Genomic DNA, 14,338 nt, shown 5'->3' with positions numbered 1-14,338 from the left:
AAAAAAAAAAGAGCAGCCACAGAGATTAAAAAAAAAGTGAGGCTAGAGTGGCCCTTCGTGCCCATAAAGCGAAGTAGACAGCATCCTGTTTCCGTCTCTAACGGAAGAGTAGGTGCACTTCCGTTTCCGGAATCAAACCGCTCTAGGCTCTAACGTCTCTACACCCGGAAGTTTCGTCGGGAAACCTATGTGTACATGGTAGTGTGGGGGGGGGCAATATCCCCCGACGCGACGTTTCCCTCTCTGGCTTCGCCGTCTCTACGTTTGACCCTCTTCCCGTGTGGGCTTGCCATCGCGAAGGAGGTCTCGCGAGAGTTAAGGAGTTCGGGAAAGCGGTTCCTGGAGCGCCTCTGGATGCCGGAAAGGAGGTGAGGTCGCTGGGGTGGCGGGTTGCGATGCAACGGTCTCCTCCTTCCCGGAAGAAATGGGCAGGGGTGAAATCCAGCAGGTTCTAACACAGAGGTCTTCAAACTTGGCCGCTTTAAGACTTGTGGACTTCAACTCCCAGAATTCTCCAGCCAGCTATGCTGGCTGGAGAATTCTGGGAGTTGAAGTCCACAAGTCTTAAAGCGGCCAAGTTTGGGGACCCCTGTAAATCTAACAGGTTCTGGAGAACCGGTAGCGGAAATTTTGAGTAGTTCAGAGAACCGGCAAATACCACCTCTGGCTGGCCCCAGAGTGGGGTGGGAATGGAGATTTTGCAGTATCCTTCCCTTGCCACGCCCACCAAGCCACGCCACGCCCACCAAGCCACACCCACAGAACCAGTAGTTAAAAAAAAAAAATTTGAATTCCACCCCTGCAGAGGAGCCCTTGGCTGCCCATCTCACCTTGCAGCGCGATGGGTGGCAAAATTAAAATAAAATAATAATAAATAAATATGAAATGCGGTTCCCCGTAAGAGCCCAGCCTTATTTAGCAGGGGTGGGTCAAAGAGGCCAAAATTGAACAGCCCTCTCTCAACAGAGGGGGAGGGATACCACATCATCTGTCTCCAGTCTACAACACGGTCCTTTCGACAGTACCAAGAAGGCTCCATGCCCATTTAAATACAGTAAATACAGTAGTATTTACACTACTCAGGTGATCCTGAAGACACAGACTTCCAAGTGGCCTCAACGACCCTCTTAAAGGATGCAAATGGCCAGCTGTCTACAAGGAGTATAAATCCTTCCGTTCCTCACCATCTGGCCAGAGCTGAAGAAGCTTCTTGGATGAGAAGCGAAACGTCTTCAAAAGAAAAAAACAACGAAAGTCCAGTTGCCTCCTAAAAAAAGCATCTTTGGTTCTACCCTCCGTGCGTCTAATAGGACATGAAGATAGATACAGGTAGTTCTTGACTTATCCACCAGCATTTGGGGCCATATTTTCTGTTGCTAAGCAAGGCAGTTGTTAAGTGAGTCACTCCTGAGTTTACAAGGTTTTTGCTACCATTGTTAAGCGAAAGGGAATCACGTGATCCCGGGACACTGCAACCGTCATAAAGGTGAGTCAGTTTGAAAGCATCTGGATTTTTATCACATGACCATGGGGAATGTTGCAATGATCATAAGTGTGAAAAATGGTCATAAGTCACTTTTTTTCAATGCCGTTGCAACTTTGAAGAGCCACTAAGTGAACTGTTGTAAATTGGGGATTAACTGTATAGTTGAGTAAATTGTTTTTGTTTTGTTTTGCCAATAAAGAATTCTATTCTAGGGTGTAAGTCGAAGATTACCTGCATTTGAAAGCCTGGAAAAGAAAGGATTCTGAACCGAAGTTTGCAAGCAGAGCTTTAAAAGGGAAAGACAGAAAGAGCCCAAATTGCAATTCTTCTTGTTGTGCCATATCCTTTATCGGACGTTGACGAGCATGTTGGCAATCCTATTTTTATCAACAGCCACACGAAAAAGGGCTGTTGAGTTTTGTCCAAACCGGTCGGTCCCTTAGATTTTGAAGCCATGAGGTTATTCTTATGCCTGGACCTCATTTTCCTTCAGTCTTTCCCTGGAGGATTAAGTGAAGTATGGCGTATTTTTCCAGGTGTCGCCTCACATGTCCAAAATATTCTAACTTTCGCTTTTTAATGGTTTTGATGATTTCCCTTGGCTTTCCCAGGTGGCTTATCCCCTCCTCATTTCTGATTTTGCCAACCCCGCTTAAACGTAACAGCCGCCTGTAAATCCACATTTCAAATGCTTCTAGTCTCTTCAAGTGGCTTGCTGTCAGAGACCAATTCTTCACTTCGTAGAGGAGAGAAAAGATGTAACATCTGAGAAGCCTGATTTTCAATTTTAGGCTTATGTCGTGACTGCCCTAAGAAGATCCTTTTTCATTTTGAAGAATGCTTGTTCGATTGCAATGCATTAAGCTATATTGCAGTTTTTACCCCAATGGACTAACAGTTCCAATTCTTATTTGAAATTTTAGCCTTTATCATTAGCATTTTTTCAAAGGCGATATTAGCATTTTTAACACAGTAGTCTAGGCCTCTTTTCTAACTGTGGTAAAGCATGTTTTTTCTTCTTAGCCAAGGACATTTCTTTCCCGTAGGTGATAATCTGCTTTATCAGTCACTAAACAATAGTATCTTCAGAAAGTCCTTGAATACACTTGTAAGGCTAAAAGCTATAAATGGGGAAATGGGGAAAACCCATAAATTTGGCCCTTGTGGAATGTTATCAAGAGTTGGTGTTTCCTGTTGTTCAAGTCTCACATGCACTCAACATTTTATTGTTTGATCACTGTGCTGTCAGATGCGTTACGCATACAGGTAGTTGACGTACAACCATTTGTTTAGTGACTGTTCAAAGTTACAACGGCAGTGGGGAAAAAATGACTTACGACCGTGTTTGGCATGACCACTGGAGCATTCCCCAGGGCCACGTGATCAAAATTTGGATGCTTGTCAAGTGGCATGTATTTATGACCGTTGCCGTGTCCCGGGCTCTGTGCGTTAACCTTTTGCGACCTCCTGGCAAGCAAAGTCAAGGGGGAAGCCGGATTCACTTAACAACCATGTTACTAATTTAACAACTGCGGTGATTTCATTAACAACGGTGGCTCAAAAGGTTGTAAAATGGGATAAAACTCACTTGAAGAGCTGTGGTGGCGCAGTGGTTAAGAATGCAGTACTGCAGGCTACTTCTGCTGACTGCCAGCTGACTGCAATTTGGTAGTTCGAATCTCACAAGGCTCAAGGTTGACTCAGTCGTCCATCCTTCTGAGGTCAGCAAAATGAGGACCCAGATTGTTGGGGGCAATAGGCTGACTCTATTAAACTCTGTAAACCGCTTAGAGAGGGCTGTAAAGCATTGTGAAGCGGTATATAAGTGCTATTGCTATTAATAGCAGTCAGAGCTGTCATCCTGCCATGTACTATGGGGGTGGGGAGGGAGCCTGGCAGAGAGGGGGAAAAGTGAAACTGATGAAGTTGTGGGAAAAAGCCTCCCTCTTAGAGACACTCAAGAGTCTTCAAGGTCGTTGCCCCAGAAAAGAATGCAAGATTGTTGCAAAAGAGCCTTGGTAGTACAGTGGTCTAAAGCATCCTGTTATTAAGACCAGCTGCCTGCAATTACTGCAGGTTCGAATCTCGCCAGGCTCAAGGTTGACTCAGCCTTCCATCCTTTCTAAGGTAGGTAAAATGAGGACCCAGATTGTGGGGGCAATAAGCTGACTTTGTATAAAATATACAAAAGGATGAAGGCTATTGCTTAACGCATTGTAAGCCACCCTGAGTCTCTGGACAAGGGCGGCATATAAATCAAATTAAAAAACAAAAATTATGATTTAAATCGAGTTGATTTAAATCAAGCCTCTTTACTAGTGATTTAAATCATGATTTAAATTGTGATTTAAATCAACTCGATTTAAATCAAATCCACCCTGCCAGGATACGAAGGGTCTGTAGATATTTTCACAGCCCTCTTTTTGACTCGTGCAGTATACTTGGTTGGAAACAACAGTTTATGTCCGTAGGGAAGTATATTTACCAGCCTGGGAAGGAAACCCCCTTTCTTTCCAATGCTGAGTTGTCTTCTTTCGTCGTGTAGTGCCCTATGAAACATCCACTTTGTTTGCTTTTTGAATGAAGTCAAATTCAGGGCGCCTATTTTCAGGAAAGGACATGATGAAGTGTCACGCATGAAATGCAAACTTTTAGGGACTTTCTGCGGCCCTCAATGTTGATTCTTCAGACACGTGTCATTTCCTGTTTGATGTAGTGAAAGTTGTGCGTGCGCAGCTCCACTTGCAGAGCGGCGGGAATGCGCGCCTGCCATTCACACAAATGGTGTTGCCCGCTGCCAGTTCACAATAGAAAGCGGCCTCAGTGCATTATTTATTTATTTATTTATTTTATTTTATTTTATTATTTTATTTTATTTTATTTTATTTTATTTTATTTTATTTTATTTTATTTTATTTTATTTTATTTTATTTTATTTTATTTTATTTTATTTTATTATTTTATTTTATTTTATTTTATTTTATTCAATTTGTATAACGCCCTTCTCCTAGTGGACTCAGGGCGGTGCACAGCCAGAACTAAAACACATACCAATACAAAATTTAAAAATTATTAAAAGAATTACATACTTTGGCCCAAATATTAAAACAATTCGAATTAAAACCCATTGACAGATTAAAAGCTAAAAAACTAAAAAACTAAAAAAAGGTGTGGGGGGGGGGGTTTCACGCCAGCCCTGCTTGATGGAAAAGAAAAGTTTTTAGGGCACGGCGAAAGGCCCAGAGATCCGATATCCGTCGTATCTCCGGGGGCAAATCGTTCCAGAGGGCAGGAGCTGCCACAGAGAAGGCCCTCTCCCTGGGGGTCGCCAGCCGACATTGCCTGGCTGACGGCACCCTGAGGAGTCCCTCTCTGTGGGAGTGTACTGGCCGGTGGGAGGCTATTGGCGGCAGAAGGCGGTCCCGCAAGTACCCAGGTCCGATGCCATGGAGCGCTTTAAAGGTGGTAACGCATTACGGTGCGGTATGCTGGCTTGACAGCCGCAGATGGACAGATATTACAGAGGGTGGTGAGCACAGGACAAAACATTGTGGGCTGGTACCCCCGATAACACTAGATGAGATCACTAGGGCTTGCTGCCTTAGAAGAGTGAGGGAAAGGTGAGCCGAGGTGGCGCAGTGGTTAGAGTGCAGTGCTGCAGCTACTTCAGCTGTCTGCTAGTTCAGCAGATCAGCAGATCAAATCTCACCGGCTCAAGGTTGACTCAGCCTTCCATCCTTCCGAGATGGGTAAAATGAGGACCCAGATTGTTGGGGGCAATATGCTAATGCCAGGGTGGATAAAAATCAATGATTTTTTTAAAAAAATCAAAAAAATCAGATTTTTTTGATTTAAATCGGATTTTTTTGATTTTTATCGGATTTATTTGAATAAAAAACTTTTGGGGTAAAAATCTATCGTAAGATAGTTTTCTATTTAAGATACATAAATAATTTAGTTTATTCAGCATGAAATGGAGCTTAGTCATGTAGCATGAGGCTGTATATTCTGCAACACTGGGACTATCGGTGAGTCAACAGTGGGTCAAAGGAGTAGCAGAGATGAGAGCAGTTGCTCTTTAAAAATTATGATTTAAATCGAGTTGATTTAAATCAAGCCTTTTTACTAGTGATTTAAATCATGATTTAAATTGTGATTTAAATCAACTCGATTTAAATCAAATCCACCCTGGCTAATGCAATATGTTAATATGCAACATGCTATATGCTAACTTTGTAAACCGCTTAGAGAGGGCTGTAAAGCACTTTGAAGTGGTATAGAAGTCTAACAAATAAATAAATAAATAAATAAATAAATAAATAAAATCCTCAGGGATGACTCACCCCCTGGTCAGCGCTTCTTTACCCTCCTATCATCCAGAAGGAGATATAGAAGCATAGCCAGCCGCACAAATAGGCTGAAGAACAGTTTTTATCCATGGGCTGTCAGGCTTCTGAATGGGAAATAACTTTACAACAACATAGTACGATTGATTTGCGGGGCCAGCGCGACATGCAATAAGTTCCCACGGTGCAGTAGGATTGTGTGTTTGTTAGTAGGATTCACTGGGTTAGGGATTTTTCTGCCAAAAAAACAAGAACAGTTTTTTCCCGAACGCCATCACTCTGCTAAACAAATAATTCCCTCAACACTGTCAAACTAGTTATTAAGTCTGCATTACTTTTAATCTTCTCATTGTGCCCATCACCCATCTCCTCCCACTTATGACTGCATGATTGTAACCTTGTTGCTGGTATCCTTACGATTTATATTGACTGTTTCCTAATATGATTTGATTGCTTATTTGTACCCTATGACTATCATTAAGTGTTGTACTTTATGATTCTTGACGAATGTATCTTTTCTTTTATGTACACTGAGAGCATATGCACCAAAGACAAATTCCTTGTGTGTCCAATCACACTTGGCCAATAAAGTATTCCTATTCTATTCTATTCTATTCTATTCTATTCTATTCTATTCTATTCTATTCTATTCTACTCTACTCTACTCTACTCTACTCTACTCTACTCTACTCTACTCTACTCTACTCTACTCTACTCCTGTCTTTCACTATGAGTTGTATTAGTTTGGAGGGGTGCACGAAGGGAGGCTCAGCCAATCTCATTGTAGACACGTTGTACTCTTGACAATAAAGGTTTGAATTGAATTGAATTGATTGCACTTGCAAGTAGAGCTGGGTGTACAGGTCTCCTGTATGAGCAGGGGGTTGGACTAGATGACCTCCAAGGTCCCTTCCAACTCTGTTACTGTTATTGATTTAATCAATAGCTAGTAGAAATACAGGAGAATCGATTATTGTGCATCCTTTTTCCCCCCAGCATGCGTGAATATCATATTGTGTTCTTCCATTTTGGAGTAAGCAGCATGGGAGAGAAAGCAGAAAAAAATAGTAAAACCAAAGACATTAAAGGGAAGACATGAGAAAAAAAACAACAATGTAGATCAGGAGTCTCCAACCTTGGTGACTAAGACTTGTGGACTTCAACTCCCAGAGTTCCTCAGCCAGCAAAGATGGCTGAGGAACTCTGGGAGTTGAAGTCCACAAGTCTTAAAGTTTGCCAAGGTTGGAGACCCCTGATGTAGATAATCTAGTGCAGGGGTCCCCAACCTCTAGTCCACGGACCAGTACTGGGCCATGCAAACAAGCAAAGCCCCATCCTTGGGATGTGGGCAGCACATGAAACCATGCCCCTTCTGGTCCGCGGAAAACTTTCTCTCCATGGAACCTATCCCTAATGTCCCTAATGTTGGGAGGCCACTGATCTAGGGCATGTTTCTCAACTTTGGCAACCTAAAGTTGTGCAGATTTCAACTCCCAAAATTCCAAGATTTGAGAAACCTTTTTTTTTTTAATTTGATTTATATGCCGCCCTTCTCCGGAGATTCAGGGCGGCTTACAATGCGTTAAGCAATAGCCTTCATACTTTTGTATATTTATACAAAGTCAGCTTATTGCCCCCACAAACTGGGTCCTCATTTTACCTACCTTAGAAAGGATGGAAGGCTGAGTCAACTTTGAGCCTGGTAAGATTCGAACCTGCAGAAATTGCAGGCAGCTGTGTTAATAACAGGGTGCATTAAACCACTGTCCTACCAAGGCTCCTAAACCTGGGTGTAGCATAGTGAGATATGCACGTAATGTCAACGGCGACCCATTAAAATTGCAACAGAACAACGAATGTATTCATGCATTTGTCCACTGAACTATTGTGGATATTATTAGCATCTCTTTCAGATGTTTCTTCAATAACCCTTTTTCTCTTTACATGTTGGTGTCTTCATTTTTTAAGTAATGGAATATTTCCCATAACCGTGTGGTCTCAGGAGCGGGATTGGAAGTGAAAGTTGGTAAGTATTTGGGGACACTGGGATGGGATCCCGTGTTTTGACCATCATCTCTTTCTCTTACTACAGAAGAGGATGTCAGCACGTCAAGATGCATTTATCCTAGTGCTGACATGAGAAGGAGAACGCAAGTGTCTGCAACGGGATGGTTGCCTTTCACCTACTTATTTCCTCTGGAGATAATGTCCCCTAGGAGATGGATGGGAGGGGGGAAATTCTTTGAATTGGAGCAGTAGATTAGGGGTGAATGATTGGGAAGATGGCCAATGAATGCAGAGGAGTGGGGGAAGGAAGAGGAGGGATTTTGGGTCAGCTTGTCAGTGCTGGCTGCATGGAGTCAGTGTAAAAGTTGCCGTGCTAAATAAAATGGAAGTTTGTTTCAAAAAAGACTTTGTTTGAGACGCAATTTATTTGAAGACGGCCTGAAAACCTGACAGAGGCTTTGGTAATAAGATGGACCTGCAGGAAAGGCTCAGTGGTCCCTTTTCAGGGAAGTTGAAAAAAGGAAGGTTCTACATTTAGGCAAGAAAAACAAAATGCACAGGTACAGTATGAGGAACCTCACTCAATAGTATTAACTGTGAGGGGGATCTTGGAGTCCTAGTGGACAACCATTTAGATATGAGCCAGCCGTGTGCAGCAGCTGCCAAAAAAGCCAACACAGTTCTAGGATGCATCAACAGAGGGAGAGAATCAAGATCACGTGAAGTGTTAAGACCACTTTATAATGCCTTGGTAAGGCCACACTTGGAATCCTGCATCCAGTTTTGGTCACCACGATGTAAAAAAGATGTGGAGACTCTAGAAAGAGTACAGAGAAGAGCAACAAAGATGATTAGGGGACTGGAGACTAAAACATGAACGGTTGCAGGAACTGGGTATGTCTAGTTTAATGAAAAGAAGGACCAGGGGAGACATGATTGTAGTGTTCCAATATCTCAGGGGCTGCCACAAAGAAGAGGGAGTCAAGCTATTCTCCAAAGCACCGGAGGGCAGGACAAGAAACAATGGGTGGAAATCAAGGAGAGAAGCAATTTAGAACTAAGGAGAAATTTCCTGACAGTTAGAACAATTAATAAGTGGAACAACTTGCCTGCAGAAGTTGTGAATGCTCCAACACTGGAAGTTTTTAAGAAGAGATTGGACAACCATTTGTCTGAAGTGGTGCAGGGTTTCCTGCCTAAATAGGGGGTTGAACTAGGTCCCTTCCAACTCTGTTATTCTATTCTATTCTATTCTATTCTATTCTATTCTATTCTATTCTATTCTATTCTATTCTATTCTATTCTATTCTATTCTATTCTTTGTATAAATCAAGTAAGTAAACATCAGCGATTTCCGAAGAAAATTTTGATCCAAGGCAAGAATGGTAGTTATGAAACAGAAATGCGTGTCTAGGTGGAAAAAAGAGACTTGGACTTCCTGGAGAGTTCCCAGATTCCTTTGGCTTACCCAAGACTTAGTCCTCGACTTACAACAGTTTGTTTAGTGACCGTTCAAAGTTACAACAGCACTGAAAAAAGTGCTGTATCTGATCATGTGAATCCAGTCCAGAAAAGATTTTTGGCTGTAAGAAATCTGTGAAAAAGGCTTAACGGTGCGCTGTGGCCCTTTTGTTCCGCTTCTCCAGGCGATTCATGGACCCCCGGATGAGCCCTCCCAAAACCCGGCTGCGGAAAAGGAGGAAGAAGGCCGTTTGGAAGCCGAAGAGGAAACGTCCCCAAGTGGTTGCCCCTGACCTGGAACTCCACCACTGCGACATCTGCGGGAAGGACATCAAACACCAGTCCAATTTCCGGGAACACCAGCGCATCCACACGGGGGAGCGCCCGTACCAGTGCCAGCGTTGCCAAAAGACCTTCACCCGTTGCGCCGACCTCATTAAGCACCGCCTGGTGCATTCGGCCTCCCGGCCCTTCCACTGCCGGATCTGCGGGAAACGGTTCAAGCTGCAGGCTGACCTGGACAAGCACGCCAAGGTGCATTCGGACGAGGCCCCTTTCCCCTGCCATTTATGTCCCAAGCGCTTCAAGCGGACCTCCTGCCTGGTGAAACACCTGCGGATCCACACCCAGGAGAAGCCCTTCGCCTGCTCCCACTGCAGCCGGCGCTTCAAGTGGGAAGCCTCGGTCAAAGAACACGAGCGGGTCCACACGGGCGAGCGTCCCCACCGCTGCGACCAGTGTCCCAAAACCTTCACGCATCGTTCCACCTTCCTGCAGCACCAGCGCACCCATCAAAAGTACCCCGCCTTCGGCTGCAAGCACTGCCCCAGGTCTTTCAATCACAAGTCCAACCTTCTGAAGCACGTCCGCAGGTTGCACTCTTAGGGACAAGAGGGGGGGGGGCGAAGGGGCTCGGGATCCGTAAATGACCCTCCCTTCCAGGGGTGAAATCTAGCAGGTTCTGACAGGTTCTGGAGAACCGGTAGCGGAAATTTTGAGCAGTTGAGAGAACAGCTGGTCCCAGAGTGGAGTGGGAATGGAGATTTTGCAATATCCTTCCCCCAGGAGTGGGGAGGGAATGGGGATTTTGCGGTATCCTTTTCCTGGAGTGGGGTGGAAATGGAGATTTTGCAGTATCCTTCCCCTGCCACGCCACCAAGCCACGTGCACCAAGCCACACCACGCCCACCAAGCCACGCCCCCAGAACCAGTAGTAAAAAAAATTGAATTTCACTATTGCTCCCTTCCCTTTCTCAGGGTGCCCAAAGACTTTGCGAGGTGTGCCACGGCCGTCTTCTCACGGAGAAAAAGCTTGCAAATGAGACCACTCTCCCTAAATGACTTGTAGAAGAACTAGCAGACAAAAATGGAGGCGTTCCCTTTGATTGATAATGTTACCTAGTAGGGTAATTCAGAGGTGGGTTTCAGCAGGTTCTGACCAGTTCTGGAGAACCGGTAGTAAAAATTCTGACTGGCCCCGCCCCCATCTATTCTCTGCCTCCCGAGTCCCAGCTGATCGGGAGGAAATGGGGATTTTGCAGTAACCTTCCCCTGGATTGGCGCACCAAGCCATGCCACGCCCACCAAGCCACACCCACAAAACCGGTAGTAAAAAGTTTTGAAACCCACCACTGGGGTAACGAGACATCAGCAAGGGAAACCACTAAGCTCAGAGAGCGCCAAGGACCCCTGCTTGATCTTTTCCCGCCCCTCTGCCAAAATTGGTGTGTTGTCTTCATTTTTACAAAAAAAAAAACAAAAAAACGAGGAAACCAGCAAGAGAAGAATCCCAAATGCCAATCAAACTGTTTTTGATTAGGCCTGGCATGTTTAGAAAACTTTTTTTTTTTTTTGACTGAGGAACATCACATTTTCAAATGGATACCAATAGCACTTAGACTTATATACCGCTTCACAGTGCTTTTACAGCCCTCTCTAAGCGGTTTACAGAGTCAGCCTCTTGCCCCCAACAATCTGGGTCCTCGTTTTACCCACCTCGGAAGGACGGAAGGCTGAGTCAACCTTGAGCCTGGTGAGATTCGATCTGCCAAACTGCTGGCAGCCGGTGAGCATTAGAAGTAGCCTGCAGTACTGCACTCGAACCACTGCGCCACCGCGACTCTTTTCAATATGTCTTGTTTAGAGGAGTGGCGCTCACTATTTCCTTGATGTGATGCCCTCCATTACGTGACTGTTGACATAATGCCCCCCTCTGAAGTGGGCCTTGATTAGCTGCTTTGGGTCCTGCCTTTGTTGATTCCACGCAATCAGCAATAACACAAAAAAGGTCATTTGGGTGACATGAGTGCCGATCTCTATCACTGCTTCTAATTAGAGAGATTGTGTTCCCGTCAAAAGAAGTACTGTATTTTTCGGACTATAAGACGCACCTACATTTAGAAGAGGAAAACAACAAAAAAAAAAAGTTTTTGGCCTCTGCACGTCCCATTTTTGGCCCTTTTCCAGCCCATTTTTGAGGCTTTTTTCGGCCCATTTTTGAGACTTTTTGGCCCATTTTCGAGGCTTTTTTCGGCTCGTTTTTGAGGCTTTTTCGGCCCGTTTTGAGGCTTTTTTCAGCCCGTTTTCAAGGCTTTCTGGGCCCATTTTCAAGGCTTTCTGGGCCCATTTTCAAGGCTTTTTGGGCCCATTTATGAGACTTTTTAGGCCCGTTTTTGAAGCTTTTTTCGGCCCGTTTTGAGGCTTTTTTCAGCCCGTTTTCAAGGCTTTCTGGGCCCATTTTCAAGGCTTTTTGGGCCCATTTATGAGACTTTTTAGGCCCGTTTTTGAAGCTTTTTTTGGCCTTGTTTTTGAGGCTTTTCGGGCCCATTTTTGAGGTTTTTTTCGGCCTGTTTTCGAGGCTTTTTCGGCCTGTTTTCAAGGCTTTTTTGGCCTGTTTTCGAGGCTTATTGGGCCTGTTTTTTGGGGTGTGTGGAGGCAAAAAAACGGCCGGCTTCAGTAATATTCGCCCTATAAGATGCACAGATGTTTTCACCCCCTTTTGGGAGACAAAAAAGTGTCTTATAGTCCCGAAAAATATGGTACAATACCTCTTTTTTCTTTGGCACTGGGTCCCATTTGGGCAGAGGCACTACCACCACGGACTGGGAGCAGGAAATTAAAACTTTTTCTTCCTATATTTTTTTTCCGAGGGTCTGGATGAAGTTCTCTGTATTGTTTTCCAATTCAGTTTCAGTTTCAGTTCGGTTTCAATTCAGTTTCTGTTTCTGGTCTAGCCTTGCTATTCAGTGAAACACATTACAGGCAGTCCTCGACTTCATGATAACAATCAGGCACCAAATTTCTATTGCTTAATTAGGACCAGGTTGTTAAGTGAGTTTTGCCCCATTTTATGTCTGTCAGATTCGGGTTAATGTCAGGGTTCCAAGTAACATCCCCAATGAAAGAAGACTCTGAGGCTAGAAGTTCCATTTTATTAGAGATGTCGTATTAGCACATCTGGGAAAACCCGAATCTGAAAGTTTCCAGGTTTTCCCCACCCAAAAGAAAGTTTAAGTCCCTGCCCAGCACCCACATGTCCATCACATGATCCAATCAGGCACTATCCAAAACTTAAGCTACCTCCCAGTTACCTCATGCAGCTGCAGGGCACTGTGGCCTTGACTCTCTGAGAAAAGAATGTTATTTTGACTATATATCACCCATACTCTATATCAGTGATGGCTAACCTTTTTGCCATTGTGTGCCAGGGATGGGTAGGTCGCATGTGTGTGTGCTCACATTCATAATTCTATGTGCCCTGCCCCCACGCATGCACATGCACATGTGAACTCCCCCACGCTCCCCATGTGATGGCATGGTAGGCCCGTTTTTTGCTGTCCCCAGCCTCCAGAGCCTTTCTAGGAGTCTGGGGAGGGCGAAAACAGCCTTCCCTACTCCCCCTCACCCCCGGAGGCCCTCCAGAAGCTGAAAATGGCCCGTTTGCCAACTTCCAGTCCTACCATTTGGCTTAGAGACTGTTGAATTCCACCTATTTTTGGGAAGAAACTTGAGTCTGCATTGGGTATTGAAGCTAATAATTAAGTTTGGAATGATGGATTTGATATATATATATATGCATAACATCTTGGTTTACGTAGGTAGAACCTGGCTAAAGAGACATACACATAAAACCTACGAAAAAGAAAGAAAAACATGTATGTATGTATGCATATATGTATGTATTTTTTTTTCTTTCTTTCGTAGGTTTTATGTGTGTTTTTCTTTAAGCCAGGTTTTTCCTACGTAACCAAGATTTTTCTGCAGCCCTAGCTCAGTGGAGTCACATCCACTCGATTCTGGGCTTTTTTCTTCTGGCAGCCTGAACAGGCCCTATGCTGCCTAGTGAGAGATTTATATAGATCTATTTCTGGCTCATTAGCCATCATCAGTAAGCCACACCCACATTTCATGTATCCTCCCTGTAAAGGTACAATATCTATTTTCTTACTTTCGTAATATATATATATATATATATATGTATGTATGTATGTATGTATGTATGTATGTATGTATGTATTTGTACTTAGTTTTGCATTTTTTAAAAAGCATCAATGGTAACCAGTGACAAACAGCCCTATTTTGTTACAAGAAATGAAATCTACACTAAAATGTATATAGCTTCCATTAAAAAACATATTGCGAGTTGCTGTCTGTTGCATATTCTCTGTATAGGGACAAATAACTCTTCTCCATTATCTCTGAATGGACAAGTGGTCTGAATATCATAAGATCATGAGAGCCGAGGTGGCTCAGTGGTCTGTCTGCCTCCTGCCTGCCTGCCTATCTATCATCTATATCTGTGATGGTGATGGTGAACCTATGGCACACGTGCCACAAGTGGCACACACAGCCATCTCTGTAGGCACGCCAGCCGTTGCCCCAGCCCAGCTCCACCTTGCATGCAAGCGTGCCTCCCGCCAGCCAGCTGGTCTTCCGGTCTCTCTCGTGTATGCGCGGGGGGTGGACACATGTGGGGGACACTGGGCACGGGGTGCAGGTTGGGGCAGGAGGCTTTCCGGCCCGAAATGGGACATGGGGG

The 14,338-nt window shown here is 44.3% G+C and overlaps 1 protein-coding gene across 2 annotated transcripts; it reads left to right on the top strand.

Moving 5' to 3' along the window:
* The first annotated feature begins 169 nt into the window (after nt 1-169).
* On the top strand, nt 170-12,022 carry LOC117668638 (uncharacterized). Of its 2 annotated transcripts, XM_087874517.1 has the most exons (4): nt 176-368; nt 1,084-1,329; nt 7,801-7,858; nt 9,486-11,964. In XM_087874517.1, the coding sequence occupies exon 4, from the start codon at nt 9,493-9,495 to the stop codon at nt 10,183-10,185; it is 693 nt and encodes a 230-aa protein (XP_087730643.1). In that variant the 5' UTR covers nt 176-368; nt 1,084-1,329; nt 7,801-7,858; nt 9,486-9,492; the 3' UTR covers nt 10,186-11,964. The 2 variants fall into 2 exon arrangements, with proteins under 2 accessions (XP_087730614.1, XP_087730643.1); XM_087874488.1 differs by lacking the exon at nt 1,084-1,329 and having other exon boundaries at nt 170-368; nt 9,486-12,022.
* The last annotated feature ends 2,316 nt before the right edge of the window (nt 12,023-14,338 follow it).

The sequence above is a fragment of the Pantherophis guttatus genome, chromosome 1 (genome assembly GCF_059756535.1).
Source record: "Pantherophis guttatus breed Tessera chromosome 1, ASM5975653v1, whole genome shotgun sequence".
Taxonomy (NCBI): Eukaryota; Metazoa; Chordata; class Lepidosauria; order Squamata; family Colubridae; genus Pantherophis; species Pantherophis guttatus.
This window is presented reverse-complemented; position numbering and strand designations above follow the sequence as displayed.

Bases quoted from the DNA above. Each gene is read 5' to 3' on its own strand.
- LOC117668638 (XM_087874488.1), top strand. From the start codon at position 9,493: ATGGACCCCCGGATGAGCCCTCCCAAAACCCGGCTGCGGAAAAGGAGG.